Source organism: Geotrypetes seraphini, chromosome 1 (assembly GCF_902459505.1).
Source record: "Geotrypetes seraphini chromosome 1, aGeoSer1.1, whole genome shotgun sequence".
In the NCBI taxonomy this organism is placed as follows: domain Eukaryota; kingdom Metazoa; phylum Chordata; class Amphibia; order Gymnophiona; family Dermophiidae; genus Geotrypetes; species Geotrypetes seraphini.
This window is the reverse complement of record NC_047084.1, coordinates 237007808-237032007: the sequence shown is the minus strand read 5'-3', so window position 1 is coordinate 237032007 and position 24200 is coordinate 237007808. Positions and strand designations below refer to the sequence as shown.

General features: G+C 41.9%; 1 protein-coding gene across 4 annotated transcripts in view; it reads left to right on the top strand.

Annotated features, from left to right (window-relative positions):
- Window positions 1-24200, top strand: part of RBPJ (recombination signal binding protein for immunoglobulin kappa J region) — a 236367-nt gene that overhangs the window by 89730 nt on the left and 122437 nt on the right. For all 4 annotated transcript variants that reach the window (XM_033948044.1, XM_033948054.1, XM_033948063.1 and 1 more), the window contains 2 exons: window positions 2992-3087; window positions 13121-13286. In XM_033948044.1, coding sequence (XP_033803935.1) covers window positions 2992-3087; window positions 13121-13286 — 262 coding nt within the window. The remainder of the gene's footprint in view (window positions 1-2991; window positions 3088-13120; window positions 13287-24200) is intronic.

Below are 24200 nucleotides of genomic sequence, written 5' to 3'. Positions count from 1 at the left end.
TCCTTCTGCACCTGTGACGTTTTCAGAAGCATCTGAGAAGATGCAGATCTCTTTGTGACATGCAGTACTGAGTGCTTCAGGGAAATAATTGTGTGGGATGTTCAAGAGTCTTTAGAGAATTTTTCCATTTTTCCCATATGTCTGGTGGCAATGGGAACATCTTATTTGTCAGTACTTTGAGAAAGCTTCCTCTGTGGGCATCTGCCGTAAATAGTAACTGGAGCCACAACCCCCAGTGGATTGTACAGAATATTGACTGGAGACAAAACACCTCTGTGTTTATATGGTTTCTTTTGGGTGGCTATTTAAAAGGTAAAAATATCTCCTTATAGGTCCAAATGCAGTCCAAAGCTTCTCTGAAGCAGAAGAGTATCTATTCTTAGATTTAAATCCTTTAAATCATTGGCATGATCCTCTGCAAACATTGTTTGTGCTGTTGTTAATAAATCAATGGCCTCTACTACAGTAGGCAAGGAATTTAAACCATTATCTTCGTAAAAGTCTTTTTCAATACAGCATCTGTGCCATTCTCTCATTCGCCTTCTTGAGCTATTCTCCTAAGCCCATAAGTTGCTACTGCAGGTCAGAGACTGTTACCAAAGATCTGAACAGGAATCTTAAGTAGTTTCTGGATATACAACAAAGTAGAAGGTGCCATCACAGTACTCAGGAATCTCAAATAGTTTCTGTAGCCTGGATGTACAACAAAGCAGTAGGTGTAAGGAAACAACAAGGCAAATGATCTACTATATTTAACATGGAACAGAAGACAACAAGCAGATCATATGAAGAAAAAAACTTGTATTTAATCAAAATGCTTCCAGGAGCTGGTTCTGGAGGGAGGAATCAAGATGGTGGCAGCAATGTAGTTTGGAATTCTATATACCATTCCAATTATGGTGAAAAGGAAAGGTAAAGTGAAGATTTTTCCCTCAGAACCCCAACTTCATCCTTCTGCTTCATTTCAAGGACCATTAGATGTTTATCTGCAACAAGGAACACCAGTAACTGCAGATGGCAGGGAGTCACTGGCTACCTCTACCCCATTTCCAAGAGGAATGGGATCAGGCTACGGCTCCGAGTTATTTTTGACTCCCAATTTGCGGTCACTACCGTCCCAGTTGCTTTTAGCAAATCCTAAGAGCCCAGCAGCAGGTGTCCCGAAGAAATTGTTGGACAGTCCCACTTTGTGTGGGAGTGCTCCTGTGACAAGAGAAGAAAAGATTTCATCTCCTCTGGAGCAGCCTGCTGTGGCATCGACACTGGGTAAGACTGCAGCAGAAGCAAAGGTAATAAATATTCTTCAAAATTCAGCTTCAGAAGTCTTCAGTATTTACACTGGAATCAATTTGGACCACAGTCTCCTGATCTTGGTAAGGCACTTTCAGTTTAATTTGCTTTGAATTCTACAATTCAGAAAAATTCAGCTAATACAGCTTCTACTCAAAATCAAGTCAATCAAGTAATCAGGTGTATGGAGGCTCAAACTGAGAAAGTATCTAATTTCCAGGTGGTGAACTCAGTTATTATGAAAGAGAATACTTTATTGAGGAGGAGAATTGATAATTTGGGAAATGCAATTAGATACTCAGACCTTCATTTGAAAAACTTTCCCGATTCCACTTGTTTCTCCCAGAAAGATGCTAATTTGCTACCTTTAGGAGATATTACAGGTTTCAGTTAATGTAGTGCCTCCAATTGCCGTATTTTCTACCACTAGCAAGGAAAGAAATTAGATGTTTTGAATATTTCTGAAACTGTTGAAGCTTCAGAGACTGATTCAGTAGTTAAAGCTACTTTGGTTATTACTTTATCACTGCCTTCTGATTCTGACTGGCTTTTGCCAATGTTTTTTTTAAGAAGAAAGAGATTCTTTTTTAAAGAAATGCAAAAAAGGAGGAAAATGTTATAATGCCCTTGTATCGCTCTATGGTAAGGCCGCACTTTGAATACTGTGTGCAGTTCTGGTTATCGTATCTCAAAAAATATATAGTGGAATTAGAAAAGGTACAGAGGAGGGTGACAAAAAATGATGACTTCCCTATAAGGACTTCCCTATGAGATGACTTCCCTATGAGGAAAGGCTAAAGCGGCTAGTGCTCTTCAGCTTAGAAAAGAGATGACTTAGGGTGATATGATAGAAATCTATAAAATAATGAGTGGAGTGGAAAGGTAGATGTGAATTACTTGTTCACTCTTTCCAAAAATACTAGGACTAGGGAACATGTGATGAAGCTACTAAGTAGTAGAGTTAAAACAAACTGGAGAAAATATTTCTTCACAGAATGTGTAATTAAACTCTGAAATTCGTTGCCAGAGAATGTGTTTTGCAAGATGAGCAAAATGTTTTATAAAATTTTATCTTGATCAACAAGCATTGTCTTGTAATACGAGCACGTCAGTGCACAACATATGCGCATTGTATCGCTGAACGCATCAGAACACAGCACAAGCATTACAACTGAGTACAATATGTGTGCCACAAGCACATACAGCATATGCTCATCGCTGAGCACATCTGAATGCATCACAAGCATCACAACTGAGAACAATATAAGCGTGACACAAGCACACACGCACAACATATGCACAGTGCAGAATGTAAAATCCTCTCCTCTCTCTCGTCTCCCTCACACCAGCCACGATTCTATTCAAAAATAAAGTGCAGGTTATTTGTTTTATTGTATATATTTTTACTTTATACAGTACCGTATTTTGTATCTAGGGGAAATTCGCTTTGATATACGAGTGCTTTGGATTACAAGCATGCTTCTGGAACAAATTATGCTCACAAACCAAGGATTTACAGTACTTTTCTTCATGAGTAACAATTGGAAAAATTTCTGAATCCGAGTGGTACTGGATTACTGTTTGACTTGCACAATTGTATAAGTTGGAGATACTACCACTTTAATGTATTATACTTTTCAGCTGTGCTGATGGAAATGAAATAAAGGACTTCAAAACCTTTCACTTTCTGTTTGATTTTAGGGAAGCCATGAGAAATTATCTGAAAGAGCGGGGTGATCAAACAGTACTAATTCTCCATGCAAAAGTTGCACAGAAGTCCTATGGAAATGAAAAAAGGTAAGATAACAGCCCATTACTTATTATATAGAAGTGACTATACTGTACGTAGGAAAATAATTGTGTTGCAGATATTTATGAATAACCTATAGGGAAAAACATTCCACAAAAATAAAACTATAAGTAAATTACAGGGAAGGGGCATAAAGAGGAGAAAATACAGAATTATTGTGATAGCCAGCAAAATAAGTTGTTATGCAGCTGTACAGCAACTGAAGCTTTGTTATTTACTCTGGCCACTAATGATGTTTTCCTCGTACCTAAGTCCTGTGTTATGTACTTTACTAAATTTTTTGTCCCTTATGTTTAATATTAGGAGATTAAATTCAGGCATGTAAAATTAATGTGTCTCTACTGTGAAGGATAGACATTTAGTTTGCCTGATGGATTCTTCTAAGTGAGTTTTATATGAAATAACACCACCTAGAGGAAATTGACTGCAAAACTGTTTTTAGTAGTTTACCTGAATCTTGAAAATTAATTAATTGCTTTTCTGCTTGTTAAAAGACCATGTTAAAGGGAAAAAAATAAAAAAAATAAGTAGCTTCCCTCTTTCCCTACCTCACAGTAATTTTTGCTGCTCATTTGTTTGAGGTGTGCCCAGCAAGTTAGAAAAAGCCCTTGCTCCATGTTCACAGTTGTGAACTGGCAATATCTAATTAATTCATGGGAGCCAACATTACCCCTTCCAGGACACAAGGAAAGGGTTTTGTTCAACATTAGGAGTGTTTAACCCTTTATTTGACATTGTTGTTCAGACGCAACATGTGTTTTCTGTGGCTGTTATGGGAGATCTGCATCTCTAAATGCCTGCTGCTTGGTACTGTTGCTCTCGTTCAACATCAAGTTACATAAAGCAGCCTTTTCACCATCTGTCAGTTAAAGGGTTAAGCACCCACAGAGCTGGTTCCTGTGAATTACTTGATATAATTCATTACATTTTATTCTTTCCTATCCAACAGAAATTGCTAAGAGATGCAAAAGGAGTTGAGAATATCTTAATGTCCATATAAGGGCAAAATAACTCAGAAAATTTAACAGTGGAGGATGAAGCTTGGTATTTGGCAAAAGCAAGTAAAAAGAAATATGAAGTTTGAAAATTGTATTACATTATAGCTCCATTTATATTCCACATTTACCTATCAGGTTAAATGTGGATCACAATAAGGTAATCCAGCTCAAGTTTGATACTGGAATTAAAAATTTAATCATTTAAATACCATTTAAATAAATAGAAAAGTTCTTAAGTGTTTCTTAAATACTTACTGTTTTCTGGCCTAATTTCTGTTGGCAAAACATTCCATGATAAAGGATTGTTAGAGAATATGACATGTTTGAATCAAATACCATTGACAGATCAGTAATTTAGCTTTCATTGACTATTTGAACTGAGGCTTTTTCCAGAGGAAGATGACAACAGAATCAATGTGAATGGCAAAGGTACAGAACCATGAATACTACTGAATATTAACATACATTATTTTATACAGCGTTCATGCTTCTATATCAATCCAATGAAATAGCTTCAACCATGGAGCAAGATCATATTGAGGGTTTCAGAAAATTAAACACTTCCCCCCCCAAAAAAAATATGGTCTTGTTTATTCTTATAGAAATGTACATGCAGTAAAATGTAGCAATTAAGGAATTCTTCCCTTCAAACTGCCTATCTATATTTCCAACCCCTTAAATTGCCCCAAACTACTACCCTTCAAACTGCCCAACCCTATAATGGACACAACCACAACTTCCCCATCCCTAGAAACTATTCCCTGCAACTGCCCCACTACTCCACCTTAAAAAGATATCCCCTTGCCCCTGAAAGCTACTCTTCTATGATTGTCATTCACCTGCAATCTACCCCTCCCCCAAACAAACTCCACTGCAAACTGTCCCACCACTCTGCTAAAAAGGCCCACCCCCAGAAACTATTCCTGTGACTGTCCTATAATGGTATAGATTGTTTCCATCCCCCCAAATTAGCCCTCCTGATGACTGCCCTACCATGCTGCAAACTGCCCCTTTGCTGTCTCACCACTATGTAAATTGTCTCCAAACCCAAAACTTCCCCAACCCCAACACCTACCCCCATAACTGCATCACCAGTTTTTTTTCTTTTCTGGCATGCTATTGCTAGGATAGAATAGGAGGTGGTATTGTGCTACTGTATAATTCATGTATACCCATCAGCGAAGTAAAGATTGATTTTGATTATGGTGAAGCATTATTATGCAACCATGACCTTGCATTTTCCTCCTTTATTGTCCTTTGTTACTTAAGAGGGGAGAATAAAAAAGAGCATGCAATTGATGATGCTTGCCAATGTATTTTGGGGGACTTTAGTGTCCCTTATAATGCTCATAACATGCCCAAAAATAAAGACTGTTTTTTTCTTTTTTACGCAGCCTTGAGCTGTGTCAATTGGTTTGCAGCAAATATTTATATGTTAGTAGTATTTGTTTGATTTACATACTCATGTAAACTATTTTTGCATCTGTTGGTTTTTCTATAATAGAAGATTGGGATTGTTTTTGAGAACAGACTTGAAACCATGCATATGTATACTCTAGAGCAGTGAGTCAACTCAGTCCTCAGGACAAAGCCAGCCAGTCAGATTTTCAGGAATCCACAGTGAATATGCATGTACACTTCTCCCTCCGTATTCACGGGGGTTAGGGGCAGAGCAGGCCCGTGAGTACTTGCCCAGACTCTGCTCAGTTTTGCACTCTTCGCCATACGCCTCAGTGATCCGTGCCACGCTTTCTCTTTTTCTAGTCTCGGCAGCACCTGCCAGCAGCTGTTTAAAAATCTGAGGACTGTTTCTGATTCTCCCTTGTGCCGCAGAAGGGGAGAGAGGGGGAAGGAGGAAGCTTTGCTGTTTCTCACGTGCACCTCAGTCCTGTTCCAGGAGAAACCTACCTCACTGTGTGCACGCTGTACTCAGGGAGTCGGCAGGGTGGGGGAGCCAAAGCGGGCTCTTTGGACGTAGCCAATCAGAGACTGAGAGCCAGGGCTGGAAGAGGCGTGATGATGATTGGCAGCCACCCTAGTCAATAAGATGTCAGCACTTTGGGACTAACTCCATGACAGGAAGGAAGAGGGAGGAATGAAAGGCTTGTCCTATTGAGAGAGGGGCAAGCTTGACTGACTTCATGAGTGCCCTATCACTGAAAAAGAGTGCCTACACTGAAAAAGAGGCGACAGGAGAAACCTGTCCATCAAGCAGGTTACGACGACGAAGGGTGTGGTGCCAGGTGCAGCTGCTAGCCAATTAGAAGAGGTATTTGACAATTGGAACTTTCTGCAAGCCAAAGGCAATAGGAACAGCGTGCCGTCTGACAGTCAGGCCAGGAAAAAGTAAGTTTATTGCTGTGGGCACGGGACCAGGGCGGGGGAAAGCCATCAAAACAAAAACCATAAATAATCAAAATTGCGTGAGTAGAAACCGCGAATATGGAGGGAGAAGTCTAATACTTTTTCATGCACCACCTCCATTGTATGCAAATTAATCTCATTGTAGATATCCTGAAAACTTGACTAGATGTATGTGTCCCGAGGACTGGGTAGAGAACCCCTGCCTTAGAGGAAAGGAGGGACAGGTTTGATATGATACATGTACTTGGAAAGTATTAATAGAAAGGGAGTAGTAGAATGCCCTTTCTGATCTCCTTCGAGTTCTTACTGCTTATGCGGTGTCTGTGTGCCAACATTTTTAACTATGTCCTTGGGCTGGGGACACTACCTCCAAAGCCACGTTCAGCAATCTTCCTTTCAAGAGTCAGCTTATTTGGGGGGACAGATCAGGATGACCTGTGGCCAGTGTTGATGATCGATGCCCTATGTTCTCCTTGTGAACAAGTCTCACTGGACTTTGAGAGAGGATGGTAGTAATCTTCATCCCTCCTGCCGTTTTCTTCAGAGATCCTCGGGCTCTTCCTCCCAAATATTCCCAGGCATACAATCCCCAGTGTTCTCCCCAGGGCCTTTCAGCCGGGCGCTCCGCCCAGCTAATTTAGATGAGCGCCCGGCTGTAATCTCGATCACAATCCTGCTGCTGCTGCCGCCTTCTGCTCAACATTTTTTTAAAAAAACCCTTCTCACCGGTTTGGAGATTTACCGGGCTGACTCGGCACAGCCTGAATCGCAGGAGCCTGACTTTTTTTTTTTTTTTTAGTTTTTAACGCCAGCAAGCGACTTGAACCCATGCTCCGGGGCTCTAACATGTGCATTCTGCTTCTCTCCAAAACCGGAAGTCACGTCCTGAGGGGGGAAGGGAAGTCGGCATGCACACGCCCCGGAGCATGGGTTCGCTATAGGAGACAGGTCAGCTTACAACTTGCTCTTGCTTGCTTCAGGCTTTCTTCGCTGCCGGTTCCTGCCTACTTTTTGTTTCCGAAAGTAGGCAGGACCCGGCAACGAGGAAGGCCCGAAGCAAGCAAGAGCAGCAAGTTGTAAGCTTCCTTCCGTTGCTGACTTATGGAAGATAAGTCAGCGATGGAAGGAAGCTTACAACTTGCCTTAGTCCAGCCCTGCACAACATGCGGCCCAAAACGGATCTCACTGCAGATATGGCTCTCACTCCGCTCTCCTTTGGAAGATCAGCTCAGGAGGCAAGATTTAGCCCGAGATCAGGCGAATATTAAAGGGCATTTGAAGGCATCTGAGCAGATTGAGGAGAACATGTCCTGTTTTTCCATGCCTAAAAATACCACCTTGTCTAATGTAATCTCTGATCAGATCCTTAAGAATGATGCAACTATGTTTGCTGGACAGTCTCCTCCAGTAAACAGAGCTTTAAAGCCTGCAACCATACAGAACCAGATGGTCAAAGGGCTCCGAAGTGTAGTATTGCCAAGGGATCTGTCTCACAAGTTTCTGACGCTGGCAGATGTAAGCACAGCACAAGAAATAGAGACTTGTGGCATTCTGTGTAGAAAGCTGATGCATAATGAATTTACTATTACCCATGTAATAGTGCCAAAGCAGTCTGCTGGACCAGACTACAGTACAGTGATATGGAGAATGTGGAAGAATTATTCAGTGTTCAAGATCAACATGATCTCCTCACAGAAGAAAGACGGAGAGAAAGAGAGAGGCTTAGACCAAAGGGGAAAGACAGGAGGCAGATACTGAAGAGGGGGGAGAGAAGGGAAGGAGATAGAGTTGTCAGACCATGGGGTGGAGTGGGAAGGAAGGAAGGAAGGAAGGAAAGGAGAAAAGAGAGATGCCAGAGCATAGGGGTGGAGACAAAAAACGGAGAGGGGTTGAAGCTGAAATAAATCATGTACAAAGGAGAGAAAGGGCACAGGATATAGAGTTTATTGAAGGGACATGGGAAGATACCATATGCAACAGAGAGGGCAGACACTAGATGGAAAAGGCAGAAAGGGTGGACAGTGGATGTAAGGGGCAGAGATAGGGTGGACAGTAGATGGAAGGGGTAGAGAGAGGGTAGAGGCTGGGTGGAAGGGGCAAAGAGAGAGGACAGATGTTGCATGGAAGGGAGCGAGGACAAATGCTGAATAGAAAGAAGAGAGTGAAGAGAAGATGACTAAAGCAGAAACGACAAAAGGTAGAAAAAAAAATATTTTTGTTGCTTTACGTAGAATCAAGTAGTATTGTAACTGTATTGATTAAAATTTATCAATAGGAAATGGAAATAAGGCAATTTTGGGAGGGAATAAACCCCTTTCCTCAGGTCAGGACAGGATACCATAACAGCTGTATACTGTACTGTCTTGAAGAAAGATTTGGTCTCTGAAAGCTAATTGAAAAATGGATTAGTCCAATAAAATGGTATTTTCATATTTCTCATTATTTTATTTCTATTTGTTAATTTGTAAAGTGGTGATTGTTATGTAGAAGTTTTTTTCAAATTTACATCTACTGTCTTTATATTTTGCACAGTATTAGGGGACATGTGTCACTGTTTCTGTGGTGTTGCTTTGTATGCAGAGTCTAGTTTCTTGGTTCAGTTTAATTTTTGTCTACATATTTCTATTTTTAGTTTGTGATTATTCCATATTGGGCAAGGGTGTATCTGTGTTCTGTGTGTATGAAAAGGACATGGCTTTCTGTTAGCATCAACTATAGGATCAATTGTCTGTGTAGGATCTGGTTTGTTTAGTTTTACAATGCGTGTGTTGGTGTTCTAGTGCTCACTGCAGTGTTTAAGATGCTGCCTTTTCCTAGATGCACCCTTATTGTGTGACTCATGGATTATTACTAAAAATATATTTTTTTATATAGAGGAGAGGGTTGTTAAAAAAATGATTAGCACTGGCTGTCATATATACTAGGTACACCACTGGATTTAATGACTCTATTCTAACTTTACTGTTGACGTAGGTGTTGTCCCCCCCAACACACAGACACACATTATAAAGAATTAAATTAAAGTTGTATTATCATCAAGTAGCTTTCAAATGACATTATAAGCAAATAAAAATAAAATATTTTTAATACATTGCTAATTATTACCTGCATCTTTACCTATACTGTTTTGCCCTAGCTCTTAGTTTGCACTATAGCAAAATAAAAAAGAAGCAGATAAAGATCAATCACACAGGTGCCCTTCAAGGCTCAGTAACACCTCTCCATAAATTATGTGGAAGAGGTCTGGAAGTGGGGATAGCATCTATTTCATATCCTCAGTGAGACCTCAGGAAGGAACCTAATGATCAAAACATTATTAGAGGTGTTGTACAGCCATTTCTTGTATGACTGGATGAGCTATATTTATCTTTTTTTTTTAGTTGTTTAAATTCATGCATAAATAAATGGTTAGATTGAACCTAATGACTTCATTAACACATTTCCCTTTTTTAAACCTCTATTCTATTTGAAAGAGGATGAATATCTAATTATTCACTTCTAGAATTGGATACTTCTTAAATTTAGTAAAAATATTCTGGCACAAGTGTCAAACCTTAAAAAAGGAAGTCATATCGAGCATTGGAAAATAATAATAATTAACTAATAAAAATAGTATACATTTAATTTTCCCCACTACCAAATTTCCCCGCCCCGCCCCACCCAGCTACTTTTTCATGCCACCTGGCTGGAAAAAATTTCTGGGGAGAACACTGAATCCCTGTGACAATTTTTCCAATTCCAGCTGTCATAGTAACATAGTAAAATAGTAACATAGTAGATGACGGCAGATAAAGACCCAAATGCTCCATCTAGTCTGCCCAACCTGATTCAATCTAAAAATTTGTTTGTTTTTTTTCTTCTTCTTCTTAGCTATTTCTGGGCAAGAATCCAAAATTCTTCCCGGTACTGCCTTTTAATCTACCTTGTAATGAAAAGCTTTCTAATGAAATCCCAGTTGATAGATATTGGATTGGCACACGTTTGATGTAATAAAGGAATACCAACTTCTGCAGCTGTGCACTAAATTTAGTCAGATAAAATGCCTGCTTGATCCTGTTCCTTCATACATTTTTTGTAATATTCCTACTTCTGTTACTTCTTGGTTTACAATGTTGGCTAAACATATTCTTGCCAGTGGTTATTTTACATCAGATACGGGACAAGTTATACTTAACCCATTATTTAAAAACTCTAACTTAGATCAACATTGGCCCTTAATTATCGACCTGTTGCAAATATACCGCAGTTAACAAAGATTTCGGAAGCTATTGTATCGAAGCAATTATCAGAATATTTGGATAAATCTTCTATTATTCTTCCATTTCAACATGGATTTCGTCCGAATTATAGCATAGAAATGCTTCTCATCTCACTGCTTATAAAAATTCAACATTTTCTAGTTCATGGGTGTTGTGCTGTTTTGTTGCAATTTGATCTTTCAGCAGCTTTTGATGTCATAGATCATGATATTCTTACACAACATCTGATTAATATTGGCCTAGATCAAGGTGTGCTGAATTGGTTCAGCGGCTTCCTCAAATTATGATCATATCAAGTACTTGCTCCTGTTTGTGGAGTACCTCATGGTTCTCCATTGTCTCCCATATTGTTTAATCTATATATGACGATATTGAAATATTTGAATTTATCTATCTCGGAATCGATTTTTACATATGCTGATGATATTTTTATCTTATTTGAAGTTGATCCATGACTTCTAGATTTAACGGTAGATAATAACTCCTGTATCTCCAGACTTCAAGAGTGGGCTTCCTTAGTGCATATGAACTTAAATGCCATCAAAACCAAACTGTTATGGTTTGGCCCTGTTTTACACAATTTACCTTTTATCTATAAAATTAAATTCGGGTGATTCACTAAAGATCGAATTTTCATCCAGAATTCTTGGATTTGTCTTAGATTCTACTCTTTCTCTGACTAATCAAATTAATAACATATCTAAAAAGTGCTTTTTTAGTCTAAGCATGCTAAGGAGGGTTCAGTATTGTTTTCATCAACATCATTTTGTTATTCTGGTCCAGGCTATAATTTTAGCACATTTAGATTATGGATTGAGCAAATATAATCTAAAGAGACTACAGTTTATTCAGAATACGGCTGCCATATTGATTTTTGGAAAAAATAAATATGATCATGTTAGCCCATTGTTGAAGGCACTACATTGGCTTCCAATATATTGGAGGGTTCAGTTTAAGTGTGCCAATGTTGTCTTTAAGAGTTTATACGGAATTTTTTCCCCACTACTTTCTTTTTCTTTTAATTCTTATCGCCTCCAGTCATCTGGATCCTGGGCGGCTAATGCTCCTAAAAAGCCCTTCAGAGGGCCTTCTAGCTCACTGTACTAGGAGTAGATTTGCATGTCCACAGATAAATAGATGTGCGACAGATTTGCCTGGACTTGCCGTCAGGTCGGTTGAAAAAGGAGTCAAAGGTCTGCACTACTTTGCAGCGTCTCTTTGACATTCGAGCTCTAGTACCCATTCCAGATTATGGCTCAGGCTTTGGCAAATTCTCTTTATAATTCATCATGCCAAAGTACGATTGGTGAACTTAAGGCCCATTCTGGATCTCATGTCAGTCATTTGCTTCCTGCACATTTCTTATTTCCGAATGGAGGCCATGGGCACAGTCATTGCTGCTGTCTCATGGGGAGTTCTAGCGTCCTTGAATCTTGCAGAGGTTTTCCTCCATATTCCAATATTTCTGGATCATCTCAGATTTCTGCATTTCCATGTTCTACAACAGCATTTCCATTGCCTTTTGTCATCGCTACATATCCCCATGCTTTCACTAAAGTGATGGTAGTTGTGGTAGCTTTTCTCCACAGGCGGGGTGTCCTAGTTCCTCCTTACTTGGATGATTGATATGGGCTATGTTTCGACAGGAGTGCGAAAATGGAGTGGAGACAGTAGTGTCTCTACTATAGGCTTTAGGTTGAACTTTCAATTTCCAGGAGAGCCAGTCGAAGCCATCCAAGTACTTGGAATCGCTGGGCCTAATCTTCCATTCCCTACATGAGCAGCATATATTGATTCACAACTTTTGTCCATTGTGTCTTTCATAATTAGATTGTAATCTCTTTTGAGCAGGAACTGTTTTCTTGTGTGTGTGATTTACAGCACTGCGTGCGTCTTGTAGTGCTATAGAAATAATAAATAGTAGTAGTAGAATTTGTTGCCAAAGAATGCAGTGAAGGGCAGCAGTATTGCTGAGTTTGAAAAGGGTTTGGATTATGATAATCTGTTTCAGAATGGTAAAGGCACCCTAAACACTAATAAAGAAAAGATGTGTGTAAAAAAAAAACCTGCTAGGAAAGTTTGGAGCAATGAAGGGGATGTGCTACCATTGGAAAGAAAAACAAAGAAATAATCGCTTGTTAAGTAACATTTCAAAGGTCTTTATTTTAAAGATTTTAGTTTAACTTTATAGGTTTCTTAGAAAACTTTCTTGATTTATTCTAGTAACAAAAAACAAACAAAATCTAATTTCTCAACTGACTGGAATATGAAATAAGCCTAAAAGCTTATAGTTATCTGCAGTTCTTTCTAAGTTTCTTCATGTTTTGTGATATTTTTCAGGAATGTAAATGTTGAAGAAATTGTTTGGGTTTTAATGTAATGTGCTATTTTTTTTGTAGGTTTTTTTGTCCCCCTCCGTGTGTATATCTTATGGGCAGTGGATGGAAGAAAAAGAAAGAACAAATGGAGCGTGATGGTTGTTCAGAACAAGAGTCGCAACCGTGTGCTTTTATTGGTATTGGAAACAGTGACCAAGAAATGCAACAGCTGAATTTAGAAGGAAAGGTAAAGAGCAACCTCCTTGTTTGAATGCAGAGTCAGAGTAAGAAAGTGACTAGAAAAATAATAGATTGTAAAAAGTGACTTCAAACCACCATATTTTTTGGCTCCCTCAGAGTCTGATTTTGCAGATTATATTCCAATTAATGATAAGAATGTATGGAAATACAGAATGGTGGTCAAGTAAGTCATTAGTATCACTAGGTACCATAGCATATACTGTACATCGGTGACCCGTCAATTGAGCGCAGGACAAAAGCACTCCGACAGACGCACCGACAATCGCACGCAGGACATATGCACGCTGCTGGTTCCGCAGCTTTAAACTCGTAACGTTAGCGCTGTGATGGGGGATGTGGGGGGATCTCCCCCCACTACATGTACGAGTCCTTGCGCTCCCGTTGGGGTGAGTGGGCGGGAACACCCCACTACACTGAAAAACTTCCAACCTCCGAAAACTGAACGGGAAACGGAAGTTTTAAGTGTACTTGGGGGGTTTCATCCCTTCAAACCCCCCCCCACCCGCAATGGAAGTGCGAGGACATCTACATGTACTGAGGGCTTTCCTCCCCTATACCCCCTTTCACAGCGGTTACGTTACCAGTTTAAAGTGGCGGGACTGGCGGCGCATACGTCCTGTGCGCAGTTGTCGGCACGTCTTTGTCGGTGCACCATTGTCCGGTGCGCTTTAGTTACGGAACCCTGTACAACAGTACAGGAGGGGAGCTGTTGCAATCTAACTTCGGATGCATCAATACCACCTCAACCGATGAGATTTCCTGTTCTGATCTGTCATTGTTAGATTGAAGATCCTAAATATGTAAATCCTAGAACAGTGCTTTCTAAACTTTTTGTGCCTTTGACCCCATGATTGCAGCCAAATAAAGGTATGTCAGGGGTGCCCACACTTTTTTGGCTTGCTACCTACTTTTAAAATGACCAAGTCAAAATGATCTACCAACAATAAAATTTTAAAAAACACAAAGCACACTGTATGCAGAGAAAATGTTAATTATCATTTATATTCGGGGTTTTTTTTTCAAAGAGGTCAAGGCAGATGACTTTAAAATATGCAATGTCACCTCAGTAACAACTATACAAAAACAGACAAATATACCTCCCCCTTTTTACTAAACTGCGATAGCGGTTTTTAGCGCAGGTAGCTGTGCTTAATGCCCCGCGCTGCTCCCGACGCTCATAGGCTTCCTGCGCTAAAAACCACTATTGCGGTTTAGAAAAAGAGGACCATAGTGTAAAATATACACAGCAGATATAAATTCTCAAAATGGACACATTTTGATCACTAAATTTAAAATAAAATCATTTTTCCTACCTTTGTTGTCTGGTGATTTCATGAGTCTCTGGTTGCACTTCCTTCTGACTGCATCCAATATTTCTTCCGTTCTTTCTGCCTCCTACATGCTTCCTCTCTGACATCATTCCATTCCCCAGCCACCATCTCTCTCTGTCCCTCCATGAGTCCAACTTTTTCTTCCTCTCTCCCTGCCTGCCCCCTGTTGTCCGACATATTCCATTCCTTCTCCCAACTTTTTCTTCCTCTCTCCCTGCCCCTCCCCTTTCTTTCTTTCTCTCTCCCTGCCCCTTTTCTTTCTTTCTGTCTTTCTTTCTCTCTCCCTGCCCCCTTTCTTTTTTTTTCTTTGTCTTTCTTTCTCTCTTTCTTCCCCCCAAGCCACCTCCACCATTGCCAAATGCTCCCAGCAATCACTTCCTCCTCTCTTATTTCCCAAATTATGTATTTTTCTCTCAGTTCCCTTCCCCCATTATAGCCTATTCTCCACTGCCACAGCTCCGCTCCAAGTTTCTGTCTCCCATCAGTCTGTCACTCTTCCCTTTAGAACTTTCAGACACTTCTGGCTCTTCATAGCAACATTCTCTGTCCCAGCTATTAACCCTTTCAATTCACTTCATCCCTTCATAGTCCCCTGTATTCCTTCCCATGACTTCACTCCCACATGCGCTTCACTCCCAACTGTGCGCCGGGCCCACAAACCTTCCCTCCCCCGACATAAATTCTGACATTGGAGAGGAAGTCCCGGGCAAAACAGGCGGTGATTGGCTGGCCCGGAATTTCCTCTCCAACGTCAGAATTTATGTCGGGGTGGGGGGAAGGCTTGTGGACCTGGCGCTTGTGCAGCGGATGCACTCGCCTGGCTTTTGCAGAGTCTGGGAAGCAGGGAGAACGCAAAGTCAGCACGAGTCTATCATGGAGCCTGGGATGGGCTCCGCGATCGACTTGCATTGCCCTTGCAATCTGGTCGATCGCGATTGACCTTTTGGGCACCCCTGAGGTATGTGATCTCCCAAGAGTTGCAAAATAATGATGTACCTATGTAGAGCCCACTTGGGTCATGACCCCAAAATAAGGTTTTGTGACTCCATTTGGGGTCCTGACCCACAGTTTGGGAAGCTATGTCCTAGAAGACAGGACAGGACAATATGATAGAAACATTTAAGTATCTGAGGTATAAAATGATACATAAGAAGGAAGCCTTTTCTTTTTAAAAAAAAAATCTTTATTCATTTTCAATCAAAAACAGTGCATACAAAAATTCATACAAGTTATTTGAAAAAAACAGCACTTACATCTACCTGTAAAATACATCAAGTTTCAAGTTTATTCAAATAATTTGATTAAACGCTTTTCAAATTACAAAGCGTTTTACAGAAATAAAATGAAATTAAAAAAAAAAAAAATCACTAATACATAATCTTTATAATTAGACCAACAGGGGTAAATTGAACAAGGGAAACATTAGGAAAGGGGGGAAGAAATACAATTTTTTTTTAAAGAAAAGTACATAAAAGGGAAGTACATTAGGAGGGGGGGAAAGAAAGATGGTAGTAGAGAGAGATCAAATGAGAGAAATACTGATGCTATAGTTTTATGAATGGGAAAGATCATAGGATGGTACCTCATAATGGATTTGGTGGATTCAGTTAAAGGCTTCTTTAAAGAGAAGACACTTTAAACTGCTCTTGAATTTCTGCAAATCTTGTTCGAGTCTTATGTATGAGAATCATTTTCACCCGCCCCCCCCTGATTTCAATGTATTCATAAAAACATACAATAATACTTTCAAATCATTAATAGACCAGTTCCTATATACTATCCCTCTCCCTCCTACCCACCCCCTTCCCTGGATGTGTAAATTATAACTAGAAGTAAAGGGAAAAACCATTCAATTAGAATCAATAAAATTGCTCAATGGACCCCATGTCAGTTTAAACCATTTGTTACCCCCTTGCTCTGAAACCATTTTCTTGTATCTATAACATAAGCATAACGAATCAGAGTAATAAGTCTCCATATAGATCTCCAAAAACTGAGTATCAAAGGACAATAGAATAATAAATGATTCAGTGTCCCTATATCAAGGTGACAGTGCAAGTATCTAAGAAGCCTTTTCTTGTTACACAAGTTGTAAAAGTAGGGGTTATGATTTGTATGTCCAACAAGGAGTTTCGAGAGCACTATTAAGAAATGTTTCCATAGAAGGGTGGTAGTTGCTTGGAATGCCATCCTGGAGGACATGTTGAAAATATAACTCCAGAGTATTATTTAAAAAAAAAAAAAAAAAGGATAAAGAGGATGTTAGTGGCCATAGAGATAGTAATGAAGCATGGGAAAAAGCATTTGGATAGCCTACACAAACTGGGGAATGCACAATACATGTCCTGATCATCGCTAAACCAGTTTAACCAGTTTAGCGATCGGATTCCCCGATGCACAAAACTGCCCACCATGCATTTTTTCCCCTGATTGCCCATTTAACGATCCAATCCGCTCCAACCCATGCAAATTAATAAAACCCCATGCAAAATAGCCAAGCGACTGATGCACAAACATCGCTTGGCTATTTAGCATCGTGTTTTACTAATCGTAAAACGCAATTGATCTAGTCTTGTCGGTAACTGTTACCGACTGGTCTGCCTGGGGTTTTTTTTGCGGGGAGGGGGTTCTTTTTTTTTTTTTTTTTTACAATGGCACAGATATTTTGTGTGTATTACACATGCAAAATATCTGTCCCATTAAAAAAAAAATGAAAAATATCCCTCATTGCCGCCACCGGCCCTCCCCAATGACCCCCGACAATTGCCTGCCCCCGCGACAAATGTGGTAACCCCCCAAACCTAAAATAAACGGTAGGAGGGATGCCCACTCCCTCCTTCCTCGATGGCCCCCTCCCTCCCTGCAAAAAAAGGCAGAGGAATGACCACTCCCTCCTGCCACGAAAAAACTCCCTCCCCCACGCCCGAAAAAAAAGGCAGAAGGGTTGCCTACTCCATCCTGCCATGATGGCGCCCACTTCTTCCCCCCATCTCCCCTGAAATAAAAGCAGGAGGGATGCCCATTCCCTCCTGCATGAAGGCGTGCACTCCCCCTCCAGGCTCCCCTGCCCGTACCTTAAAAGTTGGGAGCAGGAGGTACTGAAAACTCCTCCTGCACCTCCTCCCTCCCCTTCATTAGGAAGGAACCTAAGGAAGTCCCTGATTGGCCATTTATTTGGCCAAACAGGGACTTCCTTAGGCTCCTTCCTAAGGAAGTTGCTGATTGGCTCAGACGCCTCAATCCATCAGCCTCATGCCAGCAGTTATCCAGTCGGTAATACCGACTGACTTTTGTGAATCTGGGCCATAGTTTCCCAACCTTTTTTGAATCAGAGCCCACTTTTTCAGTGAATGATTCCATAGCGCCCATGGGTAAACTATATTGTGCATACTTCCCTTCAGCATCTGTTTCCCTCTCTGTCCCCTCCTCACTTCCCTTAAGTGTCTGTTACCCTTCCCCCCCTCCCTCCACTTCCCTTCAGCACCACTCAACCTCTTCCCTTCATCGGGCTACCTTCCTCCTTTCCCCTCACCTTTGCAGGCGCTTTTCATAGTTTTCTATTTCTGAGGTGTCCGGACACAGCAACGTTCTCACCAAGTACCACGTGACTGCCCTAAAGCTGCTCTTCTGACGCACTTCCTGTTTCTGCCTGGGCGGCTTGCATCAGATTAGGAGCAGTGCTGCCATCAGTGGCCATTGGATTCGCCAATTGGTCAAGGGGGTGGTGGCTGGTCCTCAACGCCCCCTCAATATGACTTGACATAAAATGCCCCTTTAGACGTCTCAGCGCCTATTGGCGGGAGTATCGCCCCCGTTGGGAACCACTGATTTAGGCCATAGTCTTTGTTTTCAGAGCAATTAACTTAAAAAATTGGCAACATTTCCTCTTTCTCACATTTTTAAATTCAGTGAGGTTTTTTTTCTTTTCTCTTCCAGTACATAGAGTTTTCTCATTTGTTAAGTTTTATTCTAGTGCAGTCGGTGTGTCTTTCCGGATGCATGGGTAATAATATCCCAGTGCTCGTGAGCCCTGTAGAAGGAATCCACTCCAGCTTTTGAATCCTTCCTCCTTCACTAGAGTTTTTCCTTGTGCAGGCGAGCTGGAAGAAGTCTTTCTGTAGTAAAGACAGGATTCTGTACCATAGTTGTTCCTTCCTCCCAGTCATGAACTTTGCAAAAGGGTATCATTCAGATCTTCCAACTCCTCCCCTTCTGCACTGGAGAATAGCTCTGTCTTCAATTTTCCCTTGTGTAGGTGAACTCAGAAGGTGTATTCTGATCTGTTCTGCTTTCTTTTCTTATTTTCAGATATTTTTGGCATCAGTTTTGTACTTTTCTGCGTGACTTCGGTGCTTGGAGGTCACCTTCTTGGGCTTACTCTATCAGGGAAAGGGCGCAGTCTTACATGGGCAGACTGCTGCTCGCAGGCCATTCTCACTGTGGAGCAAGCTTGCTTTGTGTCCCTTCAGGATCCCGTGCCCCTGGGAGCTTGCTTGCCTACTGATTTATCAGAGGCTTGAGCGCAGGCTGATTGGCCACTGTGTAACAACCCTTTGGATATCAGGGAGCTGGCTGTGAAATTTCTCCCCCCAACACATAACATGGATTTTTGAGGGTTGGCATCTGTGGCTGTGGTCCGCCTAATCGGCAGCTAGAAGATTTCCAGCGGTGGACTTATTCCTGGTACTCTCTGAGGCAGAAATTATTTCCCTACAGGCAGGCTGCTTCAAGCTGACAGGCACCAGAAGTTACAGTGAGAACTCCCATTATTCCCTAAGAGGAAAATTAGGGGAGGGGGGTCTGAAAAAAACGCAGATTCAAGGGTTTCTGGGGTTAGGTTTAGGTTCCCTACTTCCAAAACCCCTTTTTTGATATTTTTTTGTTTTTCAGTTAAGTTCCAATGAGCTGTTTTTAGTGCAAATTTTTTGGTGGCAGACATCTTAGATTTCTAGCAATTTTTTTCATTCTTTTTTTTTTTTTTTACCCAGAACCCTTCGTCTTGCCTAGGAATCATCTGCAATAGATTCTCCAGGTCAATCTAGCCCTAACTTGTGCATTTTTTTGTGCGGAGTTATTGGATGAGGAGTGGCTGTGTTCCATGTGCCACGGGATGTGGGAGGAAGGGGTAGGAGCTTCAGGCTCAGCCTCTCATCAGTCCTCCAGTGCCCTAGAGCCCCAAAAAGCCCAGTCTTCGGGGAAGAGATCCTGTCAAGAGGGAGCTAAATATAAGTGTGGAGATGGAGGAGGCCTGACCTCCCTAGTCAGGGGTCTGGGCTCTCCGGGCCAAGGATTTTGTGATTTTGTCAGTTTCCTGTGGAAAAACTTGCTTAATGGGCCTGGGAAGTGCAGAGCTGCCTGTGACTGTGCCAGCTCCGTCTCATGGGGATTCATGTTCCAAGCAGGCATCGCAGCTCCTAGTGTCAGTGACCATTCAGAGCAGACCTGGAAAAAATGGAAGTCCCTTTCCATGCCTTTGTTGTCTGGATAATTGGTGTGTTTGGAGAAAATTTGAGAAAGAAATTCCTTTCACTTCACTGCAGCTGCAAGATAGAGCTGAGAGGCAGGCACTTGGAGACTGTGAGTACAGCCCTTTTACTTCCTATGAGTGAATTGGGGCGGAGGGGGGGGTCTAAAAAAGTGGTTTGGGGCACTTTCTGTAGGTAGGGTTCAGGTCTCCCACCTCAAAACCCCTATTTAAGCAATTTTTATCTTTTTAATTTGTCTCCATGGGCTGTTTTTGGTGTGAATTTATTTGTGGTGGCCATCTTGGATTTTATCGATCTATTTTCAACTTATCTTATAACCCCTTGATTTTGTAAAAAAAAATCATTAGGGATGGACTCCTCAGCCTTTAATCTGATGATTTCATGTGCAGATTGTGCTGGATTTCCAGTCCTTGTACCGCATGCCACGATATGTGAGGGGAGGGGGTGGAAACTTGGGATTTCACCCCCTTTGAGTCCTTTAGGACTGGGGAGTCAATGTGGGTCCATAAACTGGACAAAAAATTCCCACCCAGTGCCAGTTTTTGGCGATGGTGTGAAACATAAGTGCATAAGAATTGCCGCTGCTGGGTCAGACCAGAGGTCCATCGTGCCTTATCAGGGGGGGGAGACTGGGGACTCCTTGCATGCCTCATCAGGGGGGGGGTCATCGGAAGCCAACCTCGGCTCAAGTGTGTGGCTTCTCCCCAGAATTAATCTAGCTCATGTAGAGAGCATATCTCACAGACACAGCCGGCAGGCATGCTGCTAGCTTCCATGCCAGTGCCTCTTTTGACTGAGGTCACTGCTCTGGTTCCCAGTACCCAGGCCCCTGTAAATCCAGATGGTCTTGATGGACACACTAATACTTTGAACACTGTTTCCACCCTGGATGACACTGATTCCCTTTGTGGAACAGTTCAGTTAGATGACTTGGGGAGCCCTGATCTGGGTGATGACCCCTCTATATGCTGCCTGTTTAAGTCTGTCTCAGTCCACCATTTTATTATAGATGCCATGAAAGAACTGAAGTTGGAAGGTCAGCCCACCACGTCTTGATGCACTGTCATGAACTGTTCTAATGCTCTGATGTCCTTTTTTCCTGCGCATCTACATCTTACTGCTCTAGTCACAGAACAGTGGGAGACGTCAGAGAGTTCTTTCAAATTGACTAGAGCTATGTCTAAGCTTTATTCTATGGTGCCGGAGTTTCAGCAGCTGTTTGAGCAACCGAAAGTGGATTTGGTAGTGGCTCAGGTTACCAGGCGCACAGCCCTCCCTAGTGAAGGAGGAGTGATGCTTAAAGATCCCCAGGATTGCAGGATGGACATGATCTTAAAAAAACTTTTTGAAGTAGCTTCTTTGGGCATTAAGGCTACAGCAGCTGCCTCATTTGCGACACGTGCCTGTCACATGAGATTGCAATGTGATCCCTCGGTGGAAGAGGATACCTTCCCTAGCTAAAGCTAAAGGGAATGGACTATGTTGCAGATGCCTTGTATGACCACATCAGGGTTCTAGGCAAGGTCTTGACTTATGCAGTGTCGGCTCACAGGACACTGTGGATGCGCCACTAGGCTGGAGATTTGGCCTGTAAGGCAACTCTAAGCAGGCTTCCCTTTAGGGGGCAAATGATTTGTGGCAGGAATTGGATGACCTCATGGCTAGCATGGTGGACTGCTGTTCTAAGTCTCACCTGAATAGCAAGCACCATCCTCCGGGAGGTAGTTTTAATCATTTTTGTCCCTCATGCAGGTTTCACAAGAATTCAGCAAGCTCCTCCACTCAGGGATACTCCCAGGGGTCCAGATGCCAGCAGACTTCGGGGTCTTTAATCAGCCCCTCTTCTAAGAAATCCCAATGATGCCAGGCTTCCAGCCACGCCTCCTCTTATTGGAGGCTGATTGTCTGAGTTTCTGCAGGAATGAGAATAGATCTCCTCAGGCCAATGGGTGCTGGACATCCTGTGGGAGGGACACAAGATAGACTTCTTTTGTTCCCCCCCCCCATCCTCGGATTTATTTTGGGATTCTATAGCAGGAAAGCCAGTTTGGGTCATACTGCAATATTTCTTGGACATTTGAGCCATAGAGCCAGTTCTTGAAAGCAAATCGGGCTCTGGCAGATACTCCTTATACTTTATCGTACCAAAGAAAGGTTCAGAGGACTGGAGGCCCGTTCTGGATCTTAAGGCGGTCAGTGCCTTTCTGAGGGTCCCAGACTTTAGTATGGAGATAGTACATTTGGTACTTGCATCAGTAGCTCTGGGAGAATTTCTGGCATTAAGAACACTATTTAGTATCGGTGCAGTCCACTGTGCTTGCTCAGTTGGATTATTGCAATTCTGTTTACTTGGGTATTAAACAGGGTAGTCTAGATCGGCTACAGTTGATACAAAATACAGCAGCTAAACTCATCTTTGGAAAGAGAAAGTACGATCATGTTTTCCCTCTGTTGAGAAAGCTTCATTGGCTTCCAGTTCGATTCAGGATACAGTTTAAGTGTGTATGTGTTATCTTCAAATTCCTTTACGGAATATTTGACCCTTTAATTCCTTTATGTTGGAATACTACTAGATCTTGCTATTCGAGGATTACACAGATATACAAATTATTGTTTCCCTCTTCTAGAGGACTTAAATCTGTTGGTAAGCTTAGCAAATCTATGGTGTTTAAACTGGTAGAAACTTGGAACAAACTTCCTGACTCTGTCAGATTGATAGGTCAGCTACAACAATTTCGAAAAGATCTAAAAACTTGGCTGTTCACACAATATCTTAAAGGCTTACCTACTGAAGTGCCGCAGTAATAGCACATTTCATTCTTTCAGTTTTCCATGTAATTTTATACCGTAATCTTAACTGTCAGTGTTTTTCTGGAAATAATGCATCAATAGCATTTTCATTCTTTAGGTGTATACTTTATAATATACTCTGATCTTAATCATTTGTGAACCGAGTCAAGCTCCTTTGGAGATGACCCGGTATATAAACTGAAGATTAGATTAGATCTCTGAATCTGATAGAGGCTTATCTTCATATCCCTTTATTCCCGGGACATCGGAAGTATCTGAAATTTCATGTTCTCCAGCAGCATTTCCAGTTCGCAGGCCTCCTACACCTTCACCAAGGTGATGATTGTAGTGGTGGCACACCTCCACAGAATGGGGGCCAAGTTCATCCCTATCTGGATGACTGGTTGATCAGAGCTCTGGCCAGTCTGGAGTGCGAGCAGGCAGCGAAGACATGGTGTCTCTTCTACAGCACCTGGGCTGGATTGTCAATTTCAAGAGGAACCATCTCGAATGCTGGAATATTTGGAAGTTCAGTTCAATATGATCCAGGGGAATGTTTTTCTTCCCAAGCCATGCAGACAAGCTCCAGAAACAGATCTTGGACCTCTTGGCGCGTCTGAACCCCACAGTCTGGCATTACCTTCGGGCATTGGGGTCCATTGAGGCCTCCCTGGAGGTTGTGCCCTAGGCCAGGACCCATATGCGGCCTCTGCAGGAGTCCTTCGTTGGTCCCCTCAGCAAAACCCCCTTCCCTGGCAGAGCCTGCACACAGCAACCTGCAATGGTGGCTTTAAGCAGATGCTCTAGGGAAGGGCATGTCTCTTCGAGTAACACTGAATTACTCTCATGCCCAATGCCAGTCTTTCTGGTTTGAGGGCTCATTTCAGAGAGCTCTATCCAAGATCAGTGGTCTCCCCCATCAAAAGGGATGGTTGATCAACCGTCTGGAGCTTCGAGCCATATGGTTGGCATTGCAAACTCTCCAAAACACCCTGGAAGGAAAAAAAGGTAAGGATGTTTATCCCAGGACAAGCAGGCAGCCTATTCTCACATATGGGTGATGTCATCCATGGAACCCGGATGCGGACAGCCTCGCTTGTAGAAGCATACTTGCTTGTAGAAACTTCAGAAGTTGCGAGTACCTTCCCGCCTAGTGCAGGGCGAGTCTCCTCAGTTCTCAGTTTTCCGCAGAGCCAAGAAGTCCGTCTTTGATGCTCTGCGCTGAACTTCATTCGCTTCGTGCCTTCTCTCATCACGATTTGTGTTCTTTTTAGTCGCAAATCGCTGTGCTAC